Genomic DNA, 24,183 nt, shown 5'->3' on the forward strand with positions numbered 1-24,183 from the left:
TGATGATACAAAGTTAGGTGGGAAAGTAAGCTGTGAGGAGGATGGAAAGTTGCTGCAGTGGGACATAGGCAGGCTGGGTGAGGGCTTGGCAGATGGAATACAATGTGAATCCACTTTGATAGGAAAAATAATTTTAAAAAAGCAGAACATTTTTTGAGCAGAGACTGGGAAATATTTGCATTCACCGCTTACTGTCCCATCTAACTATATCAGCAGCAAAGCTGGATGTGTTAAAACACAATTCCCTCATTCACGTCACAAATGTAGATCGCAAATAGCTAAATGCCAAGTACTCTTGGGAACTTGCTAGTTACAGCCTGCCAACCCAAAAATGTCCCGTTTATTTCTACTTTGTTTTCTGTCCATTAACTAATCTTTAATTCATGCTAATATATTACCTGAACCCCAAGATTCCTAATTTTATATAATAACATCCCTTGTACATGAATTACAGAAAGCTAACATTCGGCTACAGCAAGCAATTCAGAAGGCAACTGATACGTTCAATTTTGTGGCAAAGGAATTAGAGTTTAAGAGTAAATGAATCTAATACTATTATTATTGGTTACCCTCACTAGCAAGGCCATTGTCTTCTATAAGTCAGAAGATGGCTGATGACACCGATTCAGGATCGGCAGACTTTATGACACTTAGGACATTTGTTGTTATGTTGGATGCCTGGTTGTGTTAGCAGTTCAGGTCATGGCGTGTTCTTTTCACTGCTTTTGCTTTTCCTCTTCATTTTGTTGTCATTGGGTCTCATAATGCTGGGATCCTTCCCATAGACTCTGCTGCCATCTGGTTCAGCCCAAGGCGATGGTCTCCCAAGAGTTGATGTCAATGTTGCATTTCTTCATGTTGGTTTTCAGCACATCCTTGAAGCGCTTGTTCTGACCTCTTCTGGTGTGTCTGCCCTGACTGAGCTGGGAGATGATGACCTGCTTTGGGAGCCAGGTATCTGACATCTGAACTATATGACCAACCTAACAAAGCTGATGGCGGATGATCATAGCCTTGATGCTTATGGTGCCTGCTTGAGAGGGGGCACTGATGTCGGTGCATCTGTCCTCCCACTTAATACGTAAGATCTTCTGCAGGCAGTGTTAATGGTCTGATTACAGTGCTTTGAGGTGCCTCCTATACATTGCCCATGTTTTAGCCCCATATAGTAAGGAAGGGATCATGACCGCATGGTAGACCATGAGCTTGGTTTCAGTTTTGATGTCTTATATAGGGTATTGGCAAAATCACATCTGGAAACTATGTGCAGTTTTGGCCTACTTACTCAAGGAAGGACATACTTGCCCTAGGGGGTAGTGCCTGAAGGCTCACTAGGCTGGTTCCTGGAATGGAGGGATTGTCCAGTGAGGACTATTGAGTAGGCTATATTTCCAGGAATTTAGAAAAATGAAAGGTGATCTAACTGAAACATATAAAAATGCTTCAACAAAAAAAAAACCTGGCTGGGTAGATGCTGAGAAAATGTTTTTCCAGCCCGGGGAAGAAATTCCTACGCTCAAAGGGTTGTGAATCTTTGAACTCTCTACCCCAGGGAGCTGCAGATGCTCAGACAGCTTTAGAGTGTATCCAAGGCCAAACTCGATAGATTTATGGGTACGAAGGAAATCAAGGGATGTGGGGATAATGTGGGATGGTGGAGTTGAGATAGAAGATCAGCCAGGATCTTACAGAATAGCGGAACAGGATCGAAAGATCCAAATGGCCTACTTCTGCTCCTATTTACATCATTGTACAATACATAAGTGCCTGGAAACATTTACTTGCAGATAATGTTTCTGCATCGGAGTATGGGACTCAATTTGGAACATCTGGCTGGAGCTTCAATTACTTAGCTGGTTTTGTTGCATATTTTTGTCCCTCTCTATGCCTCAGTTCATCCCAATTGTCTGGAGCTCATTATCAATCACAGCAAGCCCATCAATCTCTCAGTCTGGCTCCAGCAAGCTCACTCTCAAGTTTAAATGGACATCATTATATACTGGAGCTGGGGTGGGGAGCATGCCGCACTGCAGCATTTTTCATGAATGGCAGGAATGGTCATTCATAGATAGAAGAACAACATAGTGGCCGGGATTTTCCAGTCCCACTGAGGCAGGTTTCCCTACGGCGGATGCAGACAGCCATTCAAATCTCCACTGACTTCGGCAGGACTGGAAAATCCCGCCTAGTGTTTCTGAAGCCCATTGCTTCCCTCCACATTTGGGCAACACAAAAAAAATGTATTTTTATTCAGCAAATGCAAATCTCCAACGCCAAATGACTGTCTCCTCATTTGCTTAGTCTAAACTGATTACTCCAACATTTAGTCTGTAGAGGGGACACTCTCAGTAATCGGCAGCATTTTGCGTTTCTCCACAAGTGCATAAAGTACTGAGGGCCCAGTGGCGGAGGTTGGCTGCACAGGGCCCCTGGAACCTGTTTAGCAAGGACCACCTGGCTGTGGCTGTTCAAAACCGGCCAGTCAACAGACGGAGTTTGTCACAAGGAACTTGTTAGTGACTTCCCATCTTTCCCATTCCTTCATCCAAATGATATCTGCTGGTGCTCAAGTTGCTCCATATGGAGCACCAAGGTGGAAGGTGGGCAGTACATGAGTTGAACAGGTCATCATGGAGTGGCAAGCGAGTTGCAGCACGGGTAGCTTCAACCAGCTTATGGGTCTTCGTCAATCAGCAGATGTATGGGGGAAGTGATGTTTGCGAGGACAGGAAGCCAAGGGATGGGTGTTGAGCACAGGGTTCCATTTATGTTGTGCATTATCACATTCAATTGAGTGTCAGGAAGATGTGTGATCTTTGCCAGTCAGATGCACAATACTCTGCTGCGGAGTATGATAGGGCAAGTGCTGAGGTCCAGAGTGTTGTGGCAGCAGCACCCCCAAGTAGATCCAGCAAGTTTGAGAAGTAGAATAATCCATTATTTTGGCTTTAAGTTAAAGTGCGAACTTGTTTCTCCATCTCAAAAACAATGCAAAGCATAATCTTTTTATACCTTATTAAAAGGTACCCTGACAAGAACAATTAACAATTACAAATCAGTGATGGTTAGTCTGAGTTTCGATGCTCTGTCTATTATAGCAGTACCAAGACAGATTTCTCACACTGCAGGTTCAGCCTTTCTCAAGGATAGTGCTCTAGATTGGTTCCACTCAGCAGGCCAGGGTTTAAGAATTGAGAGCCTGGGTCCTCTCAGTATTCTTTTGGAGCCTGATCAGCAATCAGGGGTGTCAGCACAGAATTACAGCCCTCAGCTCTCATTCTCCCCACTGTTCATCAGCAAATGGGTTTACTTATGGAGCTGTGGTAAGGGGAAAAATTTCTTTATTTAGCTACCAGCAAGAGATAAGGGAAACATCAACTTTCCAGGAATTGGTCAAAAAAACACAAGACACTGTTTTTGCACAGATCTCTCACAAACCTCTATCCAAATCCTGCCAGTGGTGAGCATCTTTGCCCATGGGGGCAAATATGTTCCCATAAAGACAAAGTGATGGACCAAGTCTGGAGAACTCCAGATGTCAAGGGACATAAAGGTTAGGATTAGGAAAAAAAGAGAAGCTTTATGGCAGATACCGAGGGCTCAATACGGCAGAGTCCCTAGAGGAGTATAAAAAGTGCAGGGCGAACTTAAAAAGGAAATTAGGAAAGCTAAGAGAGTGCTTGAGAAAGCATTGGTGGATAGAATAAAAGGAAAACCCAAAGGGGTTTTTTAAATATATAAAGAGCAAGAGAATAACTAGGGAAAGAGTAGGGCCCATTAGGGACCATGGAGGTCATCTGTGTGTGGACCCAGAAGACATGGGTGCAGTCCTCAATGAATACTTTGCATCGGTCTTCACAATGGAAAAGGACAACGCAGGTATAGACATCAGGGCAGAGGACTGTGAAATATTAAAGGAAATTTAAGAGAGAGGAGGTACAAGCAGGTTTAGTGGCCTTAAAAGTGGATAAATCCACCGGCCTGGATGAGCTGTATCCCAGGTTGTTGAGGGAGGCAAGGGAAGAGATATCAGGGGCCGTGGCCGTAATTTTCAAATCCTCTCTGGCCACAGGTGTGGTCCCAGAGGGCTGGAGGACTGTAACGTTGTCCCATTATTAAAAAGGAGACGGAGGGATAGATCAGAAAATTACAGGCCAGTCAGTCTAACTTTGGTGGTGGGGAAGTTACCAGAAAGAATTCTAAGGGACAGAATACATCTGCACTTGGAGAGACACGGGTTAATCAGGGATAGTCAGCACAGATCGGTTAAGGGAAGGTCATGTTTGACAAATTTGATCATGTTTTTTGAGGAGGTAACCAGGAGTGTTGATGAGGGTAATGCATTTCAGGTGGTCTACATGGACTTTAGCAAGGCTTTTTAATAAGGTCACTCATGGCAGACTGGTCAAGTAAGAGCCCATGGGATCCAAGGCAAAGTGGCACGTTGGATCCAAAATTGGCTGAGAGGCAGGAAGTAGAGGGTGATGGCAGAGGGATGTTTCTGTGACTGGAAGTCTGTTTCCAGTGGGGTTCCACTGGGCTCGGTGCTGGGGCCCTTGCTGTCTGTGGTGTACAGAAATGATTTGGACTTAAATGTAGGGGGTATGATCAACAAGTTCTCAGATGACATGAAAATTGGTAGGGTGGTAAATAGGTGAGGAGGATAGCCGTAAACTGCAGGAGGATATCAATGGACTGGTGAGGTGGGCAGAGCAGTGGCAAGTGGAATTCAACTCAGATAAGTGTGAGGTAATGCAGTTGGGGAGGGCTAACAAGGCAAGGGATTACACTGTGAATGGTAAGACCCTGGAAAGTACTGAAGATCAGAGGGACCTTGGTGTGCATGTCCACAGATCCCTGAAGGTAGCGGGGCAGGTAGATAAGGTGGTTAAGAAGGCATATGGGATACTTGCCTTTATTAGCCAAGTATAGAATACAAGAGCAGGGAGGTTATGCTGGAACTGTATAAAATGTTGGTTAGGCCACAACTGGAGCACTGCATGCAGTTCTGGTCACCACATTATAGGAAGGATGTGATTGCACTGGAGAAGATGCAGAGGAGATTTACCAGGATGCTGCCTGGGCTGGAGGGTCTGAACTATGAGGAAAGATTGGATAGACTGGGGTTGTTTTCCTTGGAGCAGCGAAGATTGAGAGGGTCCTGATAGAGGTGTATAAGATTATGAGGGGCATAGATAGGGTGGATAGGAAGGCACTTTTCCCATCAGTGGAGGGGTAAATAGCCAGGAGGCATAGACTTAAGGTAAGAGGTAGAAGGCTAAGAGGGGAATTGAGGAGAAATGTTTTCACCCAGAGGGTGGTGGGAGTCTGGAACTCACTGCCTGAAAGGGCAGTTGAGTCAGAAACTGTCGTAACGTTTAAGAAGTATTTAGATATTCACTTGCGTTGCCATAGCCTCCAGGTCTATGGGTCAAGCGCTGGAAAATGGGATTAGTGTTGTCAGATCTTTGTTCACTGGCACGGACACGATGGGCCAAATGGCCTCCTTCTGTACTGTGAACGTCTATGAGTCTATGCTCGTCTCCAGCATCCCTTCCTTGCAGCAGGGTAACCTGCAACTTTATATGAAAAGCTCTCTATTATAGCGTGCATAGTCTGTCATGCTCCAGATGGCACACAGGTATAGTGATGTAGCAGCTGTTACTGGTCTAGTGATCCCCAGGCCTGCACTAATAATCCAGAGAACCTGCATTCAAATCTCACCAAGGCTGCCCACGAATTAGAACAAAACAGAAACTCAAAGTCAAATGTCAGTAAAAGTGGAGCATGAAGTTGTCAGATTGTAATATATAAGCCCACTGGCTCACTCACGTCCCTTTAGGAAATGACATCTGAATAGTGAAGGTAAAGTTCAGCTGCTCCTTAGCAGCAGTTTGATAGACTGCAGCACTGTATGAGAAATGTTCAGACATTACAAAACATGTGACTTGTCTACAAGAGTCCTCCCGAGAGAGTGGTGGAGGCTGGGTCATTGAATACATTCAAGGCTGTCTCAGTAGTGCCTGAATCACCTCTCTTTGTATGGTTCTGACACACTTCCTCTCAGTATTGTCTCGCTATCCCTCTGGCTGTCTTAAAGTCTTCCCCTCTCCTGCAAGTCTCTCTTTCCCTGTCTCCTCTCCTTTCTATGTGCCCATTTATAGCTTTTATTTGATACTCATTGTTATTCTGCTGTATAATTTTATTGACTAGAAACATAGAAAATTGGAGCAGGAGTAGGCCATTCGGCCCTTCGAGCCTGCTTCGCCATTCATTATGATCATGGCTGATCATCCAACTCAATAGCCTGCTCTCGCTTTCTCCCCATATCCTTTGATCCCTTTCGCTCCAAGAGCTATATCTAACTACTTCTTGAAAACATACAATGTTTTGGCCTCAACTACTTTCTGTGGTAGCAAATTACACAGGCTCACCATTCTCTGTATAAAGAAATTTCTCCTCATCTCAGTCCTAAATGGTCTACCCCGTATCCTCAGACTGTGACCCCTGGTTCTAGACTCCCCCACCATCGGGAACATCCTTCCTGCATCTACCCTGTCTAGTCCTGTTAAGAATTTTATAGGTTTCTATGAGATCCCCCCTCATTCTTCTGAACTCCAGCAAATATAATCCTAACCGACTCAATCTCTTCTCATATGTCAGTCCTGCCATCCCAGGAATCAGTCTGGTAAACCTTCGCTGCACTCCCTCTATAGTAAGAACATCCTTCCTCAGATAAGGAGACCAAAACTGCACACAATATTCCAAATGTGGTCTCACCAAGACCCTGTACAATTGCAGCAAGACATCCCTGCTCCTGTACTCGAATCCTCTCGCTATGAAGGCCAACATGCCATTTGCCTTCTTTACCGTCTGCTGCACCCGCATGCTTACCTTCAGCGACTGGTGTACGAGGACACCCAGGTCTCGTTGCACATTCCCCTCTCTCAACTTATAGCCATTCAGATAATAATCTGCCTTCCTGTTTTTTGCTACCAAAATGGATAACCTCACATTTATCCACATTATATTGCATCTGCCACGCATTTGCCCACTTACTCAGCTTGTCCAAATCACACTGAAGCATCTCTGCATCCTCCTCACAGCTCACCCTCCCACCCAGCTTTGTGTCAGCTGCAAATTTGGAGATATTACATTTAGCTCCCTCATCTAAATCATTTATACAGTAAATAGCTGGGGTCCCAGCACCAATCCCTGCGGTACCCCACTAGTCACTGCCTGCCATTCGGAAAAAGACCCATTTATTGCTACTCTTTGTTTCCTGGCTGCCAACCAGTTTTCTATCCATCTCAATACACTACCCCCAATCCCACGTGCTTTAATTTTACCCGCTAATCTCTTATGTGGGACTTTGTTGAAAGCCTTTTGAAAGTCCAAATAAGCCACATCCACTGGCTCCCCCTCATCAACACTACTAGTTACATTCTCGAAAAATTCCAGTAGATTTGTCAAGCATCATTTCCCTTTCGTAAATCTATGCTGACTCTGTCCGATTCTGCCACTGTTTTCCACGTGCTCAGCTATTAAATCTTTTATAATGGACTCTAGAGTTTTCCCCACTACCGACGTCAGGCTGACTGGTCTTTAATTCCGTGTTTTCTCTCTACCTTCCTTTTTTTTTTACACGCTATAATATTAATAATATATTTAATATAAGAATATTTATGTACTATTTATTTGTCACAAAATCATTTATGTACAATGTTTTATTTTTTGCAAAATCGTTGTATAAAACTCTCATATAAACAAATAAGTGAAGGCTTTGGGGAGTTCTAGCTGCATAAATTGCTAACACATTAGATTTTCCTTATGGTGAAAACCAACAATGCTCAAGTGATCAGAAAATCAGTTTTCATAAATTTCTTTGTAGTACTTTTGGAGGGGCAGGCAGGAAAGTGGAGCTAAGGCCACAATCAGATCAACTATGATCTTATCGAATGTCAGAGCAGGCTGGAGGGGCTGAATGGCCTACTCCTTCTCCTAATTCTTGTGAGCAATGCCATAAAGCAAAGCTGGAGAGAGTTTGAAAAAAATTTATAAAGATGATACCAAAACTTAACCATCAGAAAATGGCGAAAAGGCTGGGTCTCTTTTCTCTTGAAATGAAAAGACTTTGTGGTGATTTAATAAAGCTTTTTAAAATTATGAAAGGCTTTGATACACACAGGACAATGTTTCCACTTGTGGGGAAGAGCATAACTAGAGGCCATCAACATAAGATAGTCACTAACAAATCCAATCGGGAATTCAGAAGAAACTTCTTTACCCAGAGAGTGGTGAGAATGTGGAACTCGCTAGTGGTTGAAGTGAATAGTATAGACACATTTAAGGGAAAGCTAGATAGCCATTTGAGGGAGAGGGCTGTTCAGAGTCCATTGAGGAAAGATGGGAGGAAGCTTGAGTGGAGCATAAACACTGGCATGGACTGGGTGGGCAAAATGATCTGTTTCTAGGGTGTGTATTCTACACAATCAATATATTGTCATGAGACATGATATAAAAGGTTCATCGTTTTTGAAGCTCGGTGATCATTTCTCGAGCGAGCTTGCTTACATTCCTCTCTGGTGCGTAGTTTTCTTAAAAAGGAAATTTTATTGAGTTTAGCGCATAGATCACACTGCAGTTCCAACTTCATCCGTGATAATGGAGTTCACAGACTTTCTATAAACACTTGCTGACCCGACTTTAGCTATGCTAATTGGTTTTCTGCTTGTCTGATTAATTCATCAGTGCCTCCAAGCAGCAAATGGTTTTTGCATCTTATAAACAGTTACCAGTAAAGTTGTTTCCAGACAATAGCCAAGTTCTGTGTCTCGCTCATGGATTAAAATGCAAGAAGTAAAACTGTGCAATTCCCTCTTCCTATGCCCATCAACAATCCCTTCTTCTTTCCCTTTCTCAGCAGTGCCTGAATCACCTCTTTGTACGGCTCTGACCCGCTTTCTCTCAGTATTGTCCCTCTGGCTGTCTTGGAGCCTTCCCCTCTCCCGTCTCCCGCAAGTCTCTCTTTCCCAGTCTCCTCTCCTTTCTATGTGCCTGTTTATAGCTTTTATTTGATGCTCATTGTTATTCTCCTGTACAATTTTATTGAATATTTACGTGCAACTTATTTTTAGCAAACTCCTTTATGTACAACTTGTTTTATTTTTTTGCAAAATCATTGTATAAAACTCTCATATAAACAAATGTGAAAGCTTTGAGTTCTAGCTGCATAAGTTGCTAACACACTAGATTTTCCCTTATGGTGAAAACCAACAACGCTTAAGTGATCAGAAAATCAGTTTTCATAAATTTCTTTGTACTACTTTAAACAACGGCTTCTCAATTTAGTAACGGTGCTCGGGTGGATTCTCTTTTACTAGGTTGCACTTACCACCTGCAGAATTGTGGGATTGCAGCCAATGATGAAGGGAAGACTCCGAAATCCCTTAATCCGATGGGCGATGCGGACAGGCAATTCGTTGTAGAGGTACTTGGCACTCCGCTGTGCAATCAAAGAGAAATACTAACCTTAAAGCATCACTGGCTTGACCCACACATAACTACATATAACACACACACACTCTACATTAATGTGCCTAAATATACACCTGAAGTGCCGTAACCTCCAGGGTTATGGACAAAATGCTGGGAAGTGGGGTTAGGCTGGGTGGGCTCATTTTTTTTCTGGCCAATGGGCCAAGTGGCCTCCTTCTGTGCTGTAAACCTTCTATGATTAATTCTATGGAGATTCTTGAGGCAAACTTGAACGAGTCTCAGATTGCAGGCAAGTCCTTTTTCTACCACTTTCACTGCCTCACTGAAAATAGCCAAAAATCATCCTAAACATTTCTTTTTAAACCTGCATAATCCATTTTCTCTGACCTTTGATATGCACCCTTCAATTGAATTGGTAAAGGATATAAAAAGTTACAAACAAAATATGAAAGAACGTTCGGCCATTTTGCAGCATAACTCATGTCACCAGCAGTTCCACAACTAATACTTCAATGTTTGAAGGGGCAAGTTCTAGTATTTAGTAAACAGCCGACAACACGGGATTCAGAAGAGGAAGAACCTGCCTGACCAATTTTTTCATTTCCTGGAGGAAGTAACAACCCTTGGACCATGGAAGGCCTAACAATGTGATGTACCTTCCAAAGGATATATTATTTACAAAGTGCTTTAATTCTGTTTAAGACGATGGGGATTAGAGGTGAACCTTGGGATTAGCCAAGAAAGTGGCCGAAAGTTGGAGAACCCAAGGGAACCTGTTAGAAGGTCAACTTCAGAGTAGCAGCAAATACCAGGCAAGACGCTCTGGGAATTGTGTTGGAACCACTATTATTCCCGACATACATCAAATTACTTGAATTCAGAAATCCAAAAACACAGATGTACATAAAGCTAGGGGCGCTGAAACCTAGGAGCAAGAAACTGGAGTTTAGATATAAGATCAGCCATGGCTTCACTGAATGGCAGAGCTGCTGTTCCTATTTCTTACAGTTTTACATTCTAATGGACCCAATTATAAAACTGCCACCACAACTCTGGCTAAAATCGATTAATTTATTACAATGCAGGGAACTTCCTGATCTTTAATGGCTCAGTACCACACTATTGCTTTACTTCCTCACTGGGTCACCAGGGAAGAACTCTTATTGATGAGGCTTTAATTCCTGGTCACCAAGCAATGGGTGCAAATATTACATCAATAAATTGAGATCACATCCACTCATTAATGTGATCCCGTGGAGGTGAACTGCACTTTCTATCATGAAGATTAGCATGGCAAAGTTTCAGAATTAATCATTACTTATTTGCAATTTTCCATCAAGGCTGTTATGGTGGATAGTCTTTCTTATAGACTTATGAAAATACAGCTTTGCAGTTAGTCAAGGGGCAACTTTGTGCTCCACACTGCTTATACTGTATCATAATTAACTTTTTTTTGATTATGCATCTATGAATTGCTTTGGGACATTTGACTCTGCTAAATGTGCTATATAAATGCAGTCTGGTCTTGGACCAACAGCTTCTATCTGCTGTTTTCCCTTGGTCCTTCCTTACCAAGACACTGGACTTTAAACTCAAAGCAACTTACCAGGTTATGACTTCCATCGGGGGTTTTCCCTGAATACAACATGGTAGTCGGAGTTAGACGTACGGATGCCTGAAAAATACAACAGGAAGGTGAAATCATTCATTCCCGTTTCAGCGAACATGCAAATAATATTCCTATTTGCTCTTCTTCTTGGTCCCAAGTCTGGTAAATTTCCCTAATCCAAAAAACTATCATCTATGGCTCAGTGGTACTACTTGCAGCTCACAGTTAGAAGGTTATGGGTTCGAGTCCCATTTCTCAAATTGCCTGCATAAACCTAGGTCGACGTGTCAGTGCTGCACTGTCTTTTGAATGAGATGGAAGGCCAGGGCCCCAGTCTCCTCTGGGTCTGTGTAAAATATTCTGTAGCACAATCCAAAGAGAATCTGAGTCCTCTCAGTGTCATGGTCAACAATTGTCTCTTAGCCAACATCACTGAAAACTAACAACGAACTATAATGTGATTGCTATTTGTGAAACCTTGCTGGTGTATAATATATCTGCCTCATTTCCTTACATAACAGCTGTAATGACTTGAGGAACCAGACATGTTTCTGCAAGAAACAGATAAACTTTATTTATTACAGAGAGCTTTTCAGATGCTACATGCTCGATCAGGACCCTCGTCAGGAAGTCCTGCCTCCCACATTACCCACACTTAGGGCTCATTGCTCGAAGCCTCCACAAACATCATATGACCCCTGACAGACAGCAGGACAGGTTATGCCTTCAGTTACTATATTTCCTCCCCTTTAGTCTTTTTTTTTACAGTTTCTATTTGCAGAGAACATTTGAATATCCAACAACATATACGTGTATACAGCTTCAGGTATTCAAAGATTACATCTCGGCGGTGCTTTCCTTATTTGGTTAGAGCAGCGTAGGCTCTACCACTTGAGGTTCTTCCACAGGATCGACATGATCAGGAACTGCAGCACAAGATACATCATTAGAAAGTGGCAGTTCAGGGTTTGGCAACACTATAGAGACATTGGACATATCTATTCTAGGTTGATCCGTCACCTTAGGGATTAATGGTTTAATGTCAATCACAGGCAGAATAGTTGGTTGTTGGAATGTCTATCACAAGTATGGTCCACTTGCTTTTGAGCAATTCTGTCTTCCACTTGCACCTGGAAGGATAAGGGACCAGTCTCTGAATCAATGGTTCCAGGAACCCAACAAGGTCCACTTCCGAAATTCTGCATGAATGCAGTGTCTCCTGCAGTGAATGTGCGAACTTTGCGATGAATATCGTGAATTCAATATTTGATTACTCTGATTCCTCTCTACCTTCCCCTCCAAGTTTGGAAACACCAGACTTAACCTTGTGCATAGGCGGCGTTTCATCAATGATTCAGATGGTGCGGAACCTGTAGTCGAATTAGACATTGTACAATAATGGAGAAGAAAGTGGGAAAGTCGAGCCTCTAGAATATCTTCTGATAACCTCCTCATTCCAGATTTGAAAGTTTATACAGCTTTGCCAGCTAAACCAATTGATGAGGGATGGTATGGGGCTGTTTTAATATGTCTGATTCCATTTAAATTCATGAATCTCTGAAACTCCACACTGATAAAGACTGTAACGTTATCAGAAACAATGATTTCCAGTTGGTCATGTATGCTAAAACAGTGATGCAACTTCTCAATAGCTGCACTTGATGTTGATGATTTGACTTCGTATACATTCCTCCATTTAGAATGTGCATCTATGATCAACAAAAACATGTTACCTTACAATGGTCCGACATAATCAATATGTAGTCTAACTCAGGGTCGACCAGGCTACTTCCACGGATGCAGTGAAACTGAAACAGGCAACTTCATTTGTTGCTGACACAGAGACAGTGTTTGACCATTCTTTCAATGTCACTGTCTATGCCTGGCCACCAGGCATAGCTTCGCGCAAGCATTTTCATTTCTGCTGTGCCTGGATGCGCACTGTGAATCTCTATCAAAAGTGGTTATTTTCCTTGCGAAGGGACATCAACTCTTGATCCCCACAACAAAATCCCATCTTGACAACTTAACTCTGTTTTACGGGCATAGAGTGGCCTCATCTCTTTAGATACAGATAAATTTGACCACCCTTGCAAAACAAGCTCTCAGACTCTTGACAAAATTGGATCTCTCTTCATCCAATTTCTAATTTGCTTTGCACACACAAGCGAAGAATCCAAGAAATTCAGTACTTTCACAATTTGTGCCACTCGAGCATGTACTATGCTACCTGGTAACAGGAGATGACTGAGTACGTCCGCATTTGCAATTTGTAAGCCAGGACGATGCATAAAAGGTGTACTCATACGCAGATAATATCAAAGCCCAAAGTTGTCTTCTTGCTAATGCTATTAGCGAAATGGCCTTATCCTCACTGAAACCATTAATGGGTTTATTCAGTATGTTTGCAGCATCCAATGCTCGTCATTCTAGCTCCTTAAGCTCTAGTGTCGGGTTCACCTTTTCTAATCTGATTTCTGCCTTTTCTTTTTCTGTTGCTGTAGAGTTTTGCCTTGTCCTTCATTTTGATTTCACTGTCAGCCAAGTTTCTCTCTGGTGAACTCTTCACTCGGTTCAGTTTGGTAGTTGAGTTGCCCCTGGCTTCATTATCCATTCACATCTTGGAAAGTTCCATGACTTTTCCATCTCCTGCCTCTTTTGTTTCATTCAGCTGATTCTCCAGCTCTTCAGTCTCTTTCTTGTATTTCTTGGCTTCCTCCTGGAACAATGAACACTGTTGAGTCTTCTCTGCCAACTGTTTCTTCAGTTTGTTCAGAGTGGCACTAAATTCATTTTGTCTCACTTGATTTTCCAGGGGAACCAACTCTGACCTGAGGGACCCTTGCAGCATGTGAAGGTCCTTCAATTCTCCTAACTCATCCCAAAATACACTGTTGTATTTCCTTAGCAGTTCAGGAACTCCTCCTGCTCTCAGATGGAATATTTCAGACCAGTCAAGCTCGATTTTCTGTAAACAATCTTGGCCCAGAAGACGAGGTCTTTCTCCTGTCACTATTATCACTGGAAGCTGAGCTGTCTTAGCCTATAAGACACTGGTGCTGTGGCAATGCCCTTTACCTGTATAGATTCTCCAGTGTATAGCTTCAATTTAGCGGTTGTCTGCATCAGACTCAGTGGCTGGGTACCTTCATTTAGGTATTTGAAGGTGTGCTCTCCCACCACTGTGGTTGAGGCTCCCGTATCTACCTTCATTATTAGTGGCTTCCCATTAACTTGGATTGTGACAGTGACAGGTTTGGTTTTTACAGCGGTGATGTTATACAGGGAATAGATGTCGGTATCGGCAGTTTCAGGTATTTTCCAATCAATCATGTTGGTTTGCTGATTTTCGGGCTGTTTTGACTTTGCCCTACATTGCCTTACTACATGACCTTTCTTATGGCAGTAATGGCATTCTGCCTCCTTGAATCTGTAGGTGTCCGGTCCATGGTCAGCCCCACCTGTAACAAATTAACCTTGGAGTCGCTGCTGAAGTGTTTCTACTAGGCCTTTTCTTTTTTCTAACAGCGGACATTGCCTCTCACTTCGCTGCTGTGTGTCTGGTTTTTGTGCCACACCCAGCGGTAGATTCGTTCCCCACATGAAGAACAGCGCCATGTTGTATGTGTTGCAAAGCTTCCGAGTCTCTTGCAGCGCTTTCCATGGTGAGGGATATTTCCAGGGTGCGCTTCAAATCGCTGTCGACCTGTGTGAGTACATGGCGCTGAATGGCGTCGTCATGAACTCCACAAACGAATTGGTCCCGCAGTATGTCATCTAGTGTGTCCCCGAAGTCGCAGTGTTCTGCCAACTGTTTCAGCTTCGCTGCATAAGTTGTGATGGACTCTCCCAGGGCCCTAACTCTGGAATTAAATTTAAACCTCTGCATTATTATGGGTGGCTTCAGCTGGAAATGTGTTTTCACGAGGTCCACTAATTCATTATATGGCTTAGAATTGGGAGGGTTTGGGGCCGTCAGGCTGTGGATGAGATTATATATCTTGCCACCACATGCACTCAAAAGGGTTGCTTTCTGCTTTTCCTCCACGGTAATTTTGTTCGCTATGAAATAAAATCCAAGGCGCTCTACATACTGGCTCCAGTCTTCCATAGTCGCATCATAAGGATCGATTCTGCTGAAGAGCGGCATGACTGGTGAGTAGTCTTTTCTTTTTTCTTAAGATTGGATGTACTTAAGTTAACAAGGTGATGTGCAGTGTAGGAGCTATTTCACCCTCGTCGCCAAATGTAATGACTCGACGGACTTGACAGGCTTCAACAAGAAACAGATAAGTTTTATTACGGAGAGCTTTTCAGATGCTATATGTTTGATCAGGACGCCCATCAGGAAGCCCCGCCCCCATATTACCCGCACTTAGGGCTCATTGGTCGGATCCTCCACGAACATCACATGAACATTGATAGTCAGCAGGAGAGGCTACACCTTCAGTTACTACAAAGAGGTGTCAGCTGTGGCTCAGTCCATAGCACCCTCGCCTTTGAATCAGAGGGTTGTGAGTTCATGTCCCACTCCTGGAAACCAAGAACTGTGATTGTTCTCGAAAGAGTTGCAATCTGTGACTGTTGATAACTTGAAAGAGTTTCAGTTACTACAGCAGCAGTGATTACAATTCAAAAGCTCTTCATTGGCTGTAAGGCACTTTGGCAAATCCTGAGATCATGAAAGGTGCTATACAAATGCAAGTTTCTTCTTCCTCAGATTATTTTCCTCCAGCAATTGGCTTTCCACTAACATCTATTATATTAAAAATATAGGAACCGGAGTACCCCATACAGCTAGATCACCCTTCCCCAACTACTCAGATTAGGTTTCTTTCCAACCTTCATCCAACACTACATTCCTCTACTTTGCATATATTTTGTCTGATGACTACATTTTATGCACCAGGACTTTTGAAATATCTTTCTGTTCTCAGTTCTCTCTTTGTCAGTAATCAGCAGAGTTCATCAATACTCTCCCTTTCTGCCCCTTTAACCTCCTGCATTTAACTTTTGCTACCAAGTCTATTATGTGCTACTTTATCAAATGCATTCTAAAGGTCCATACACACAACGTGAACTGCATGATGCTCTTCAACTCCCCACTTCAAAGACCTTGGTCAAGTTAGTCAAACACAATTTGCTTTATAAATAAAAGTAGGCAAGGATTTTTATTATGTCTGTCCATTTCAAAATGCCAATCAATTATGTTCCCAGATTACTGGCCCTAATCTTGGCTGGAGCGAGTTTTTTTGTGTGTGGTGTGGGCGGGGCAGAAAGGAGTTTTGGCGAGGGAACCCGAGCCCTCGAACTGTGAGGTTTGTTTTATTTCCCAAGCAGGTTCACTGCTTGAAGGTCAGCCCAATTCACAGGTTGGGCTCCCTGTCAGGTGGGGAACACGACAGAGGAAGCTGCAGCCCAGGAGCAGTTAGGGAACCTTCAGCTGGGTTGGTGGGAGCGTGCGTGGGGTGGTCCCGAGATCCGGGAAACCCAGTCAGCCTGGTTAAACCTGGGAGATATTTAGGCAGCATCATCAAAATGGTTAAATGGCCAACCTGCCTCCTGGCAGCTGCTTGGTTGTCTGTTCCAGTCTCGCCTATGCCTAAACTGGAAGTGGGCATGTTGGACACAGGTTGGGGTTGAGGTCTTTAAAATTTTAACATCCTACCTGACTCCCAAACCATTCATTACTTTTTTTTTTGTGATGAAATTCTGCACATTGTCTCTGAAGGTTTCCCCAACACCAACTTTTGGCTGACTGGTCTTTAAGTGTCGGCTTTATCCCTCTCCCCTTTGTTTTTGAAAGGTGTGTAACAGTTCAAATCCTTCAGTCATCTGGCCCCATTTTCACATCTGTTATGATCCCCAGCTGAGGTTACCCCTGGACAAGCCTGATCTCAGGATGGAACCCAGCTTGATAGGTCCTAATTTTTAATTTATTTGTTTAGATATGTGGAGAGTAGCTACTGAACAGTCATCGGAGTCAGCTAACGAATTTCTAACAAAATAGAACATTTATTAAACAAGAAAAGATTAACTATATTACAATACTCCTTCAACCACAACTATACCTTTACAGATATGTACAGACTTGTAAGGATAACGCAAGATACAAAAGCGATCTTATATTCTAATGTCCACAGTAAGTACACAATCCATGTACCAATAGGCAACCTGTGGTCAGACACACCACACTCTGAAACCAAACAACAGATGCCACCCCAGACAAATGCTATTGATCTCTCCTCAACGCCCCCCAGACGCTTGTCAAACCATGAGCCAGTCTCACTGATCTCTCTCCTTCACGAGGGATTCCAATCTCCACGCTCCAAGAACTTGCTTTGGAATCTTCTCCCAAACCAACGATTTCTCTCGGCCGCCTTCCACAAGGGCTCACCTCCTGGGTTTCAAACTCTCCTTCTGATATTCCTCTCCCCTGGGTCATCACGTGCATTCAAGCTGTCTTCCACATACTCTCTCTCACCAACTCAGTCGTCAATAGTACCACTGACACACATGCCCATAGCAAAGAGTTACAGACCTTCAGTTGTCTCTTTGGACCTCCTTGCCTCTTCTCAAGCCTTTATCTCTTCAAGCTTGAAGCTTGGGGCCTTTCTCTGCCCCTCGCTCTTAACTTCACTTAACAGGACCTTTTCCAGGTTCCTGTCCTTCCTGTGACCAGAACGTCCCCTTGGGACCGTCCCCTGTTCCATTCCCCTGGGTCTTGGGGTTTTTCTTTAGCTTGGGGCTTGCTATCTGTCCCCTTAGATCCAGTCTCTCCTGGCTACTTCCAACCAACTTTAGCTTAGAGCTGGCTATCTGCCCCTTCTAGGCTGCTTCTCTGGCAGCTATCTTCAAAACCAGCTAAACTCCAACAGCTTCCAAAATCAAACTGCTTTTTCTAGCTGTTCAAGGTGTGTTTGTGGGAGAGACCGGCCTCTCTGGACCCATGTTACTAGGTAACAGCCCAATTGTTCTACTCTTATGTTTGCTTAACAATTTAAGTCGTAAAACTCTCATTAGAAATGCAGGTACCTTTTTAAAGTGAAACTGCACCTCAATTTGACCTCTTCCTAACACACAGATACAGAACACAAATCAAACAAACTTTAAAGTTAAAACTCATTCCTAACACTCAAAAATACCAACATAACTTACTTAAACTATTTCCTAACACCTCCGAGGAGGATTAGAAAATTGTGGCCAAGCCTTATCCAGCCTTTACCCTGACACCAGGGAGGCAACACACCATGCAGGTCTCATGATAATAGTTGTAGAAGCAAGTGTCTATTCCCCTAGTGAATCCCCTATGACCACTGCATTTCTACACATTTCTCTGCCTCTCTCTGCAACCATTTTCCCCACAGTGCCGTGAATGTGCTCTAGACCACATTCCCCAAAGTGTGGTCCCCTTCACTGATATTCGCTCTGCACTCTGGGAGGATTCCTGCACTGCCTGTCTCTTACTATCCTGCCTGATGGCTACTCCACATACTATCCTCCAAAACTTTCTGTGGCTGCATGGTGGCCACTTCCCAAAATGTGTAATCCAGGAAATTCTCACTCATGTGCCCTGCAGTCATTCCAGCTACTTGTCAAACTCAAAAACCCCGAGTTCAAGCCCAAGCAACTGGAGGCATTTTCTGCCCGTGATTATCCAGGACACATGAAGTACCCAGAGGTTCGTACATGGCACAGGATTTGCAGACAATGGGTCTTACTGTCTAATCATTTTGCTTAAAAAGAACACTTTTAGATCTAATGAATAACTCTGAATATTTATAGATTTACTGTTGCTTCTGTGGCGTCTTCTTGTTACAAAGTGTGACAAGGGGCATTCGGTGCAAATCACTGCATTTAGCAGATTCTCCCAGCTCTATGCATACAGCTCTATGGTGTAGCAGATATTCCCCTAATATATACCTTTTAGAAACTTTCCTAGTTAAAACTAGCCAGTCAACAGCCAGCCCACAACAATCAACACTCTATCAGCCGTAAGTGGGTAACTTAAAAACTGACTTGCAGTTTTAAAGCAAAGTCTTAAAATAAGAAGAGCATGTTAAGTTTCCATTTGGTAACACACTCTCTGTACCCGCTACCCATTATTTACCACGCTCACCAAATTCCCACTGTCACTAGATTTGGCAGATTCTCCAAGCTTGGAACTTCACTGCTCAATGGGTGTGTGATACTAATCCCAAGTGGGTTGCACACTTCCTGAATATTTTGTCCTCATTGCCAAGTCTGCCGTCCCACAGAGACCATAAGAGATTCCATGATCTTGCCAACAGAATCAGTGCTCACACACCAAGTGCATCACAAGGGTGGATGGAAAGATAGGATGTCAGTGATTTCCCAATGTTGTACTCCGACTGCACGGTTCCACATGGACTGGGGATCAGACCTAGAAGTTCAGCGACTGAAGACTCATTGGTCAGGGAGTTTGACATCTGCACATCAGATGTGACAGAAACATGAGCAGGGTTGCATTTCAGTCTCCCTATTCTGCATAGGGAAAAAATATATATACCTGGAATTCCCACTACTCAATGAGCCCTGGTGAAAAGTATGAACATGTGAACATTGGACGAAGACAGGTCTGGATATTTCCACAAACCCTGAATAAGCAGCTACCAGTCCAGTGTTTACACCGAGCTGGGCGGCAGCTGTGCAGCTTCCACCGGTGACAGGCTGCAGTTGACAAGTGTCACCTTTATATGGGGCAATATGCAGCTAGGCATAAGCACGGCCGCCATCTTTATTGGGGGCAAAATGCAGCAGGACACATGCATGACTATCCTGGGCCAGGAAGCTCGATATGGGGGGCTTCACTGAGTCTTCTGTCATGGGGATTATGGATAGCTTGGCTGTACACAAGTACATGAAATAACATTTTTACACTCACTTCGAAGCACAGATTTTCATATTTGCATGATGTTGACCTATCATATGTGAACTTTAATAATTATATATTGAATGTTACAATACTGCTTTATTGCTGGTTTGTTTTTGTTGGCCTCTGGGTTCGCATTGATTTTCAAGTGTTAAATGGGATCATATTGGAAAATAGTTTGGGAAACACCGCCCTATGGAACCCTCGCTCTAGCAAGTTATTGGTTGCCATCTGGAGGGCAAGAAATATGGTTGCAGCTATATTGGTGGCCAACTCCATACTGTATCACAGTGCACAAGAGATTATTGTGGAGTATTGGCATTGTGAAAATCACACCCTGTTCGCTATTGACTATTCACTATGGCATCCGAAATGTGAATTCTGAATTTCATGGGACATGTTCTTGTAGCCTGGATCATCTATGCCAAATTTAAGATACATCTGTTTGGAAACTGTCTTACATTTTAAAAAAATGTTTGTTGTCAATTGGGCAAATTTTGGGCAGGGCAATTTTGTTCTGAACTGCTAGCTCACACAACATAACACAAAAATCTAAGGAAAAGCTGGGGCCCTTTTCTCTAGAAAATAGAAGACAAGGGGTCAGTGATGGCGCAGTTAAGCAAAATGTATTGGTTGTGTTTGATTATCTCAAGTACTCAATCCTCTAGCTCCTTAATTCTAGCCTCTATAGTACTACAAAGTGCAATCAATCTGGTACTATGTTACACTAGACCATGGCAATGAACATGAAACAGCATTGCTTTTCAATACTTTAGCTACTAGCCACATGCAGCTAATATGGAAATCCAAATGTAGCTAATTAGCAAGTAAAATAATATTTAGACTACAGGGCATATTATCTCAATATTCAGATTTTCATGGTGGTTCTGAGAGTTTAGATTCTTTTGGTGGTAAAATAGTGAGCAAAGATACAGACTGAGGTTTTATTTCTTCGGACGCTGGACAGTGATAGATGTTTGTTAAGTAAATTTATCTGTATTTTGAGTGTGTGTGTAAAGCATTTTCTACCAAAACACATGCATGGGACTAAAATTGAGTCTGACTTCTCTTGGCTAACAGAGAAAATATCAAACTATTCTGAGAAATGAGGCTTTGTACAAATGATGCACAGCAACTTTCTTGCTGCAGAGGTTAAGAAAAGTCAAACAAATTAAAATGATTGTCAGTTTTCAGCTGCTTTAACACATGGTTTGCCCATGGTTTTTGAATTCAACTTCTAATAATGTCAGCTATTTATAAACTAAATTGGTCAGACCAATGGAGTTTTCCTGTTTGTGGGGGGGGGTGGGGGGGGAATCAGTCAAGAGATAAACAAGACGGGAGTTACCTCTGGCTGCTCTCACCGACTCCTAGCGGTCAAATGCAGGGGGGCACTTATTGAGTCTCTTGACCAATATAGGTGTATGGTACAAAGGAAATTCCAAAAGGGAGAAAATTTAAAATATACAAATTGGGAATCTGACCAGCTCCCCTGATCCTGTCTGTTATAATTGGAATCAATTAACATTTCTGATTGGTTCAAGTAGCTCATACATTTCTCCAGCAAACAAGATGTGTTTTTATTATTCTGTGCACAGGCTTGGGGAAGGTTTCACCCCTCCCCCAGGGTAGGTTTTACATAAGTGCTGTGTACAATGTGAATCTGAAAGCAGAAATCCTATGATAGCTGGGATTGGAAATAATTAGTCGCGAGCAGATCCTCCAACAGAAGAGGCCGCAGCTACCTGAAGCAGTTAGTTAAGCAATAAGCCAAAAACATTTATAATCTCGAGAATGACAATTGGAAAATATGAGCAAATATCAAGGCATTATGTGGTAAACAGGGTGGGGGAGGGGAGGTAATCTCTCAATCACAACAGTGTTCATCAGAAGGTCAAGCCCCAACTTAGAGCCGAGTAGTGTAGCTAATACATTTTGCAGATTCCCAAAACACATGCATCTGTATATAACTAGTTAACCTCAACAATTGTTTCCTCATAATAACAAATAAATATAAATAACAAGGCTTAAAATCATTCACTAACCCAGAGGTTGTTTACTATATGTGAACTGTTGTTTAATAATTATCGCCCCACACCCCCACCACCCCAGCCTCTCCTAGAAAAACACAACCTTGGAAAAAGACAAGAGGAGAATTATGACCTCGACCTTTTCGGCTGCTGCATCTATGGCAGATTGATTGTAGAAAGAGGTGACAGTTTTCGATCTTTCCCTGGTGAGTTCAGAGCAGCCAGACAAGGAGGAGGTGGACCTCCATCTCCTCAAGGTGAAGCCGCCTGCAGGATTCAGCAGGGTCGCGGCGGCGCCGGGTGCAGGGGAAGCCGGCACTGGATACACTGTGGATCCTCTAGCCTTGCTCCATAACACGCTCAGCGCGACTGCTCGGTTTCCTGGTAGCTTGGCCATCCTTTCCCCCACCTTGGGTGCTTTATTTTTAACTTAAGCCGGCTGGTTACACGCAGCTCTCTTCACCCCCCACCACCACCCCCCTCTCCTCCTCCTCCTCCTCCTCCTCCACTTTCCTTCTTGTTGCCCGGGGTTTTTAGTCCATGAACAGAAACGTTAGGTGGTTGCTTTTTAGGCAATTTTGCCCGCTGGGGTAAACCTCAGTGCGCTCCATGTCCACACACCAGCTGAAAGTAGCTGCTTCAGTCATGCAGCAACTGGCCAAAGACAAACAACAACTGCCCCACTCTCACTCATTGGCTTATTCCAGCCTGTCATTTAAATATGAACAACATCATCACCAATCGGAAGAAAGAAATGATCTTACAGCCGTTGGATACGACAGACGTCACCATGACTCAATTTTATGTTTCACTGAGGTTAAACTTAACCAGAACAGAATAAGAAATTTCCCCTTCCCATCCCACAGCTCCATTTTTGCACTTTCACACAATTTTTTTTTAAGGAGACGTTTCTCCCGTTTTAATAAACGCAGTAAAATGAGGGCAGCATTGCCATCCGTTTCTGATGAAAGCTGAAATGTTAACTCTTGTTTCTTTCTCTCTTCTCAGGTGCTGCCAGACCTGCTGAGTGTTTACAGCATTTTATTTTCCCCTTTTGTTCTGGCCATCCACCTCACGTTTTTGCTGCCACAAATTTAAACTTAAAAGCGCTAAAATAAATGCATCTTGAACTTCTGTACCTCAGCAAGGGTACTGATTAAAAATCACATCTTCACAGGAGCTCAAAATGAATATTGCCTTCCCTGTTGGGGAGGTGTAAATGAAGTTAGCTCAATAATGGCTGCCTGCAGCTAAGCATGTGTTCAGTCTTACTCGATCAACTGCAAGATTCTGGAAAATATGGACCTTTTTCCGTTACTTGGGAGCCTTCTCTCGAAGCAAGCAGACATAGACAACTAAATTCATCATCGCCTCCACAAAGCCAGATCAGCCTTCTGTTAATTAAAAGAGTATTTGAGGACTAGGATCGCAAACCTGGGGCTAAGATCTTGGTTTACCAGGCAGCAGCGATCCCCACGCTCTCATATGTTTCAGAGGCTTGGGCGACCTACAACAGGCACCTCTGGAGAAGTACAATCAGCACTGCCTTCACAAGATGCCCCAAATCCAGTGGGCTAGAAAGGTGGACCAACAGCAACGTCCTCTCCCAAGCCAACATGCCTAGCCATTATTGACACAAAACCAGCTCCGCTGGGCAGGGCTTGTCGTTCATAAGCCTGACACCAGATTCCTGAAGCAACTGCTCTACCCATAATTCGGCGGCAGGCGACTCTCAGGAGGACAGTGGGAATGCTTTAGGGATGCCCTCAAAGTATCCCTGAAGAGATCAAACATCCCCCATCGACTCATGGGAGACTCTGGCTTGTGACCAACCAAAATGGAGAAGGTTCATTCAAGAAGGCACTGAACACATTGAGAGACGTTGTTGGAAACGCGCAGAGGCAAAGTCACAGTGTCAGAGGGAATGCACAAACCTCCAAACAACCCATCTCATCTACCCAACCCTTCAAGCACCACCTCATATGGCAGAGTCTGCTGATTGTGCATTGGACTTATCAGCCATCTCAGAACCCATCGAACCGGAGGGGAAGCAAGTCATCCTCGATCCCAAGGGACAGCCTAAGGAGAACGAGAAGTTAGTCTTACTTAGTGCAAAACACAACAGAAAGATGGCAACGAGGCTGAGATGGAAG

The 24,183-nt window shown here is 43.4% G+C and overlaps 1 protein-coding gene across 2 annotated transcripts in view; it reads right to left on the reverse strand.

The window, feature by feature from the left end:
* bckdk (branched chain ketoacid dehydrogenase kinase) overlaps window positions 1-22,662 on the reverse strand; it is an 82,673-nt gene extending 60,011 nt beyond the window's left edge. For both annotated transcript variants that reach the window (XM_078548400.1, XM_078548401.1), the window contains exons 1-3: window positions 22,170-22,662; window positions 11,105-11,173; window positions 9,395-9,505 (exon numbers count right to left, since the gene is read on the reverse strand). In XM_078548400.1, the coding sequence (XP_078404526.1) occupies window positions 9,395-9,505; window positions 11,105-11,173; window positions 22,170-22,427 (438 nt within the window). In that variant the 5' untranslated portion in view covers window positions 22,428-22,662. The remainder of the gene's footprint in view (window positions 1-9,394; window positions 9,506-11,104; window positions 11,174-22,169) is intronic.
* Window positions 22,663-24,183: the final 1,521 nt, after the last annotated feature.

This window comes from Cetorhinus maximus, chromosome 9 (genome assembly GCF_964194155.1).
Source record: "Cetorhinus maximus chromosome 9, sCetMax3.hap1.1, whole genome shotgun sequence".
Lineage (NCBI taxonomy): Eukaryota > Metazoa > Chordata > Chondrichthyes > Lamniformes > Cetorhinidae > Cetorhinus > Cetorhinus maximus.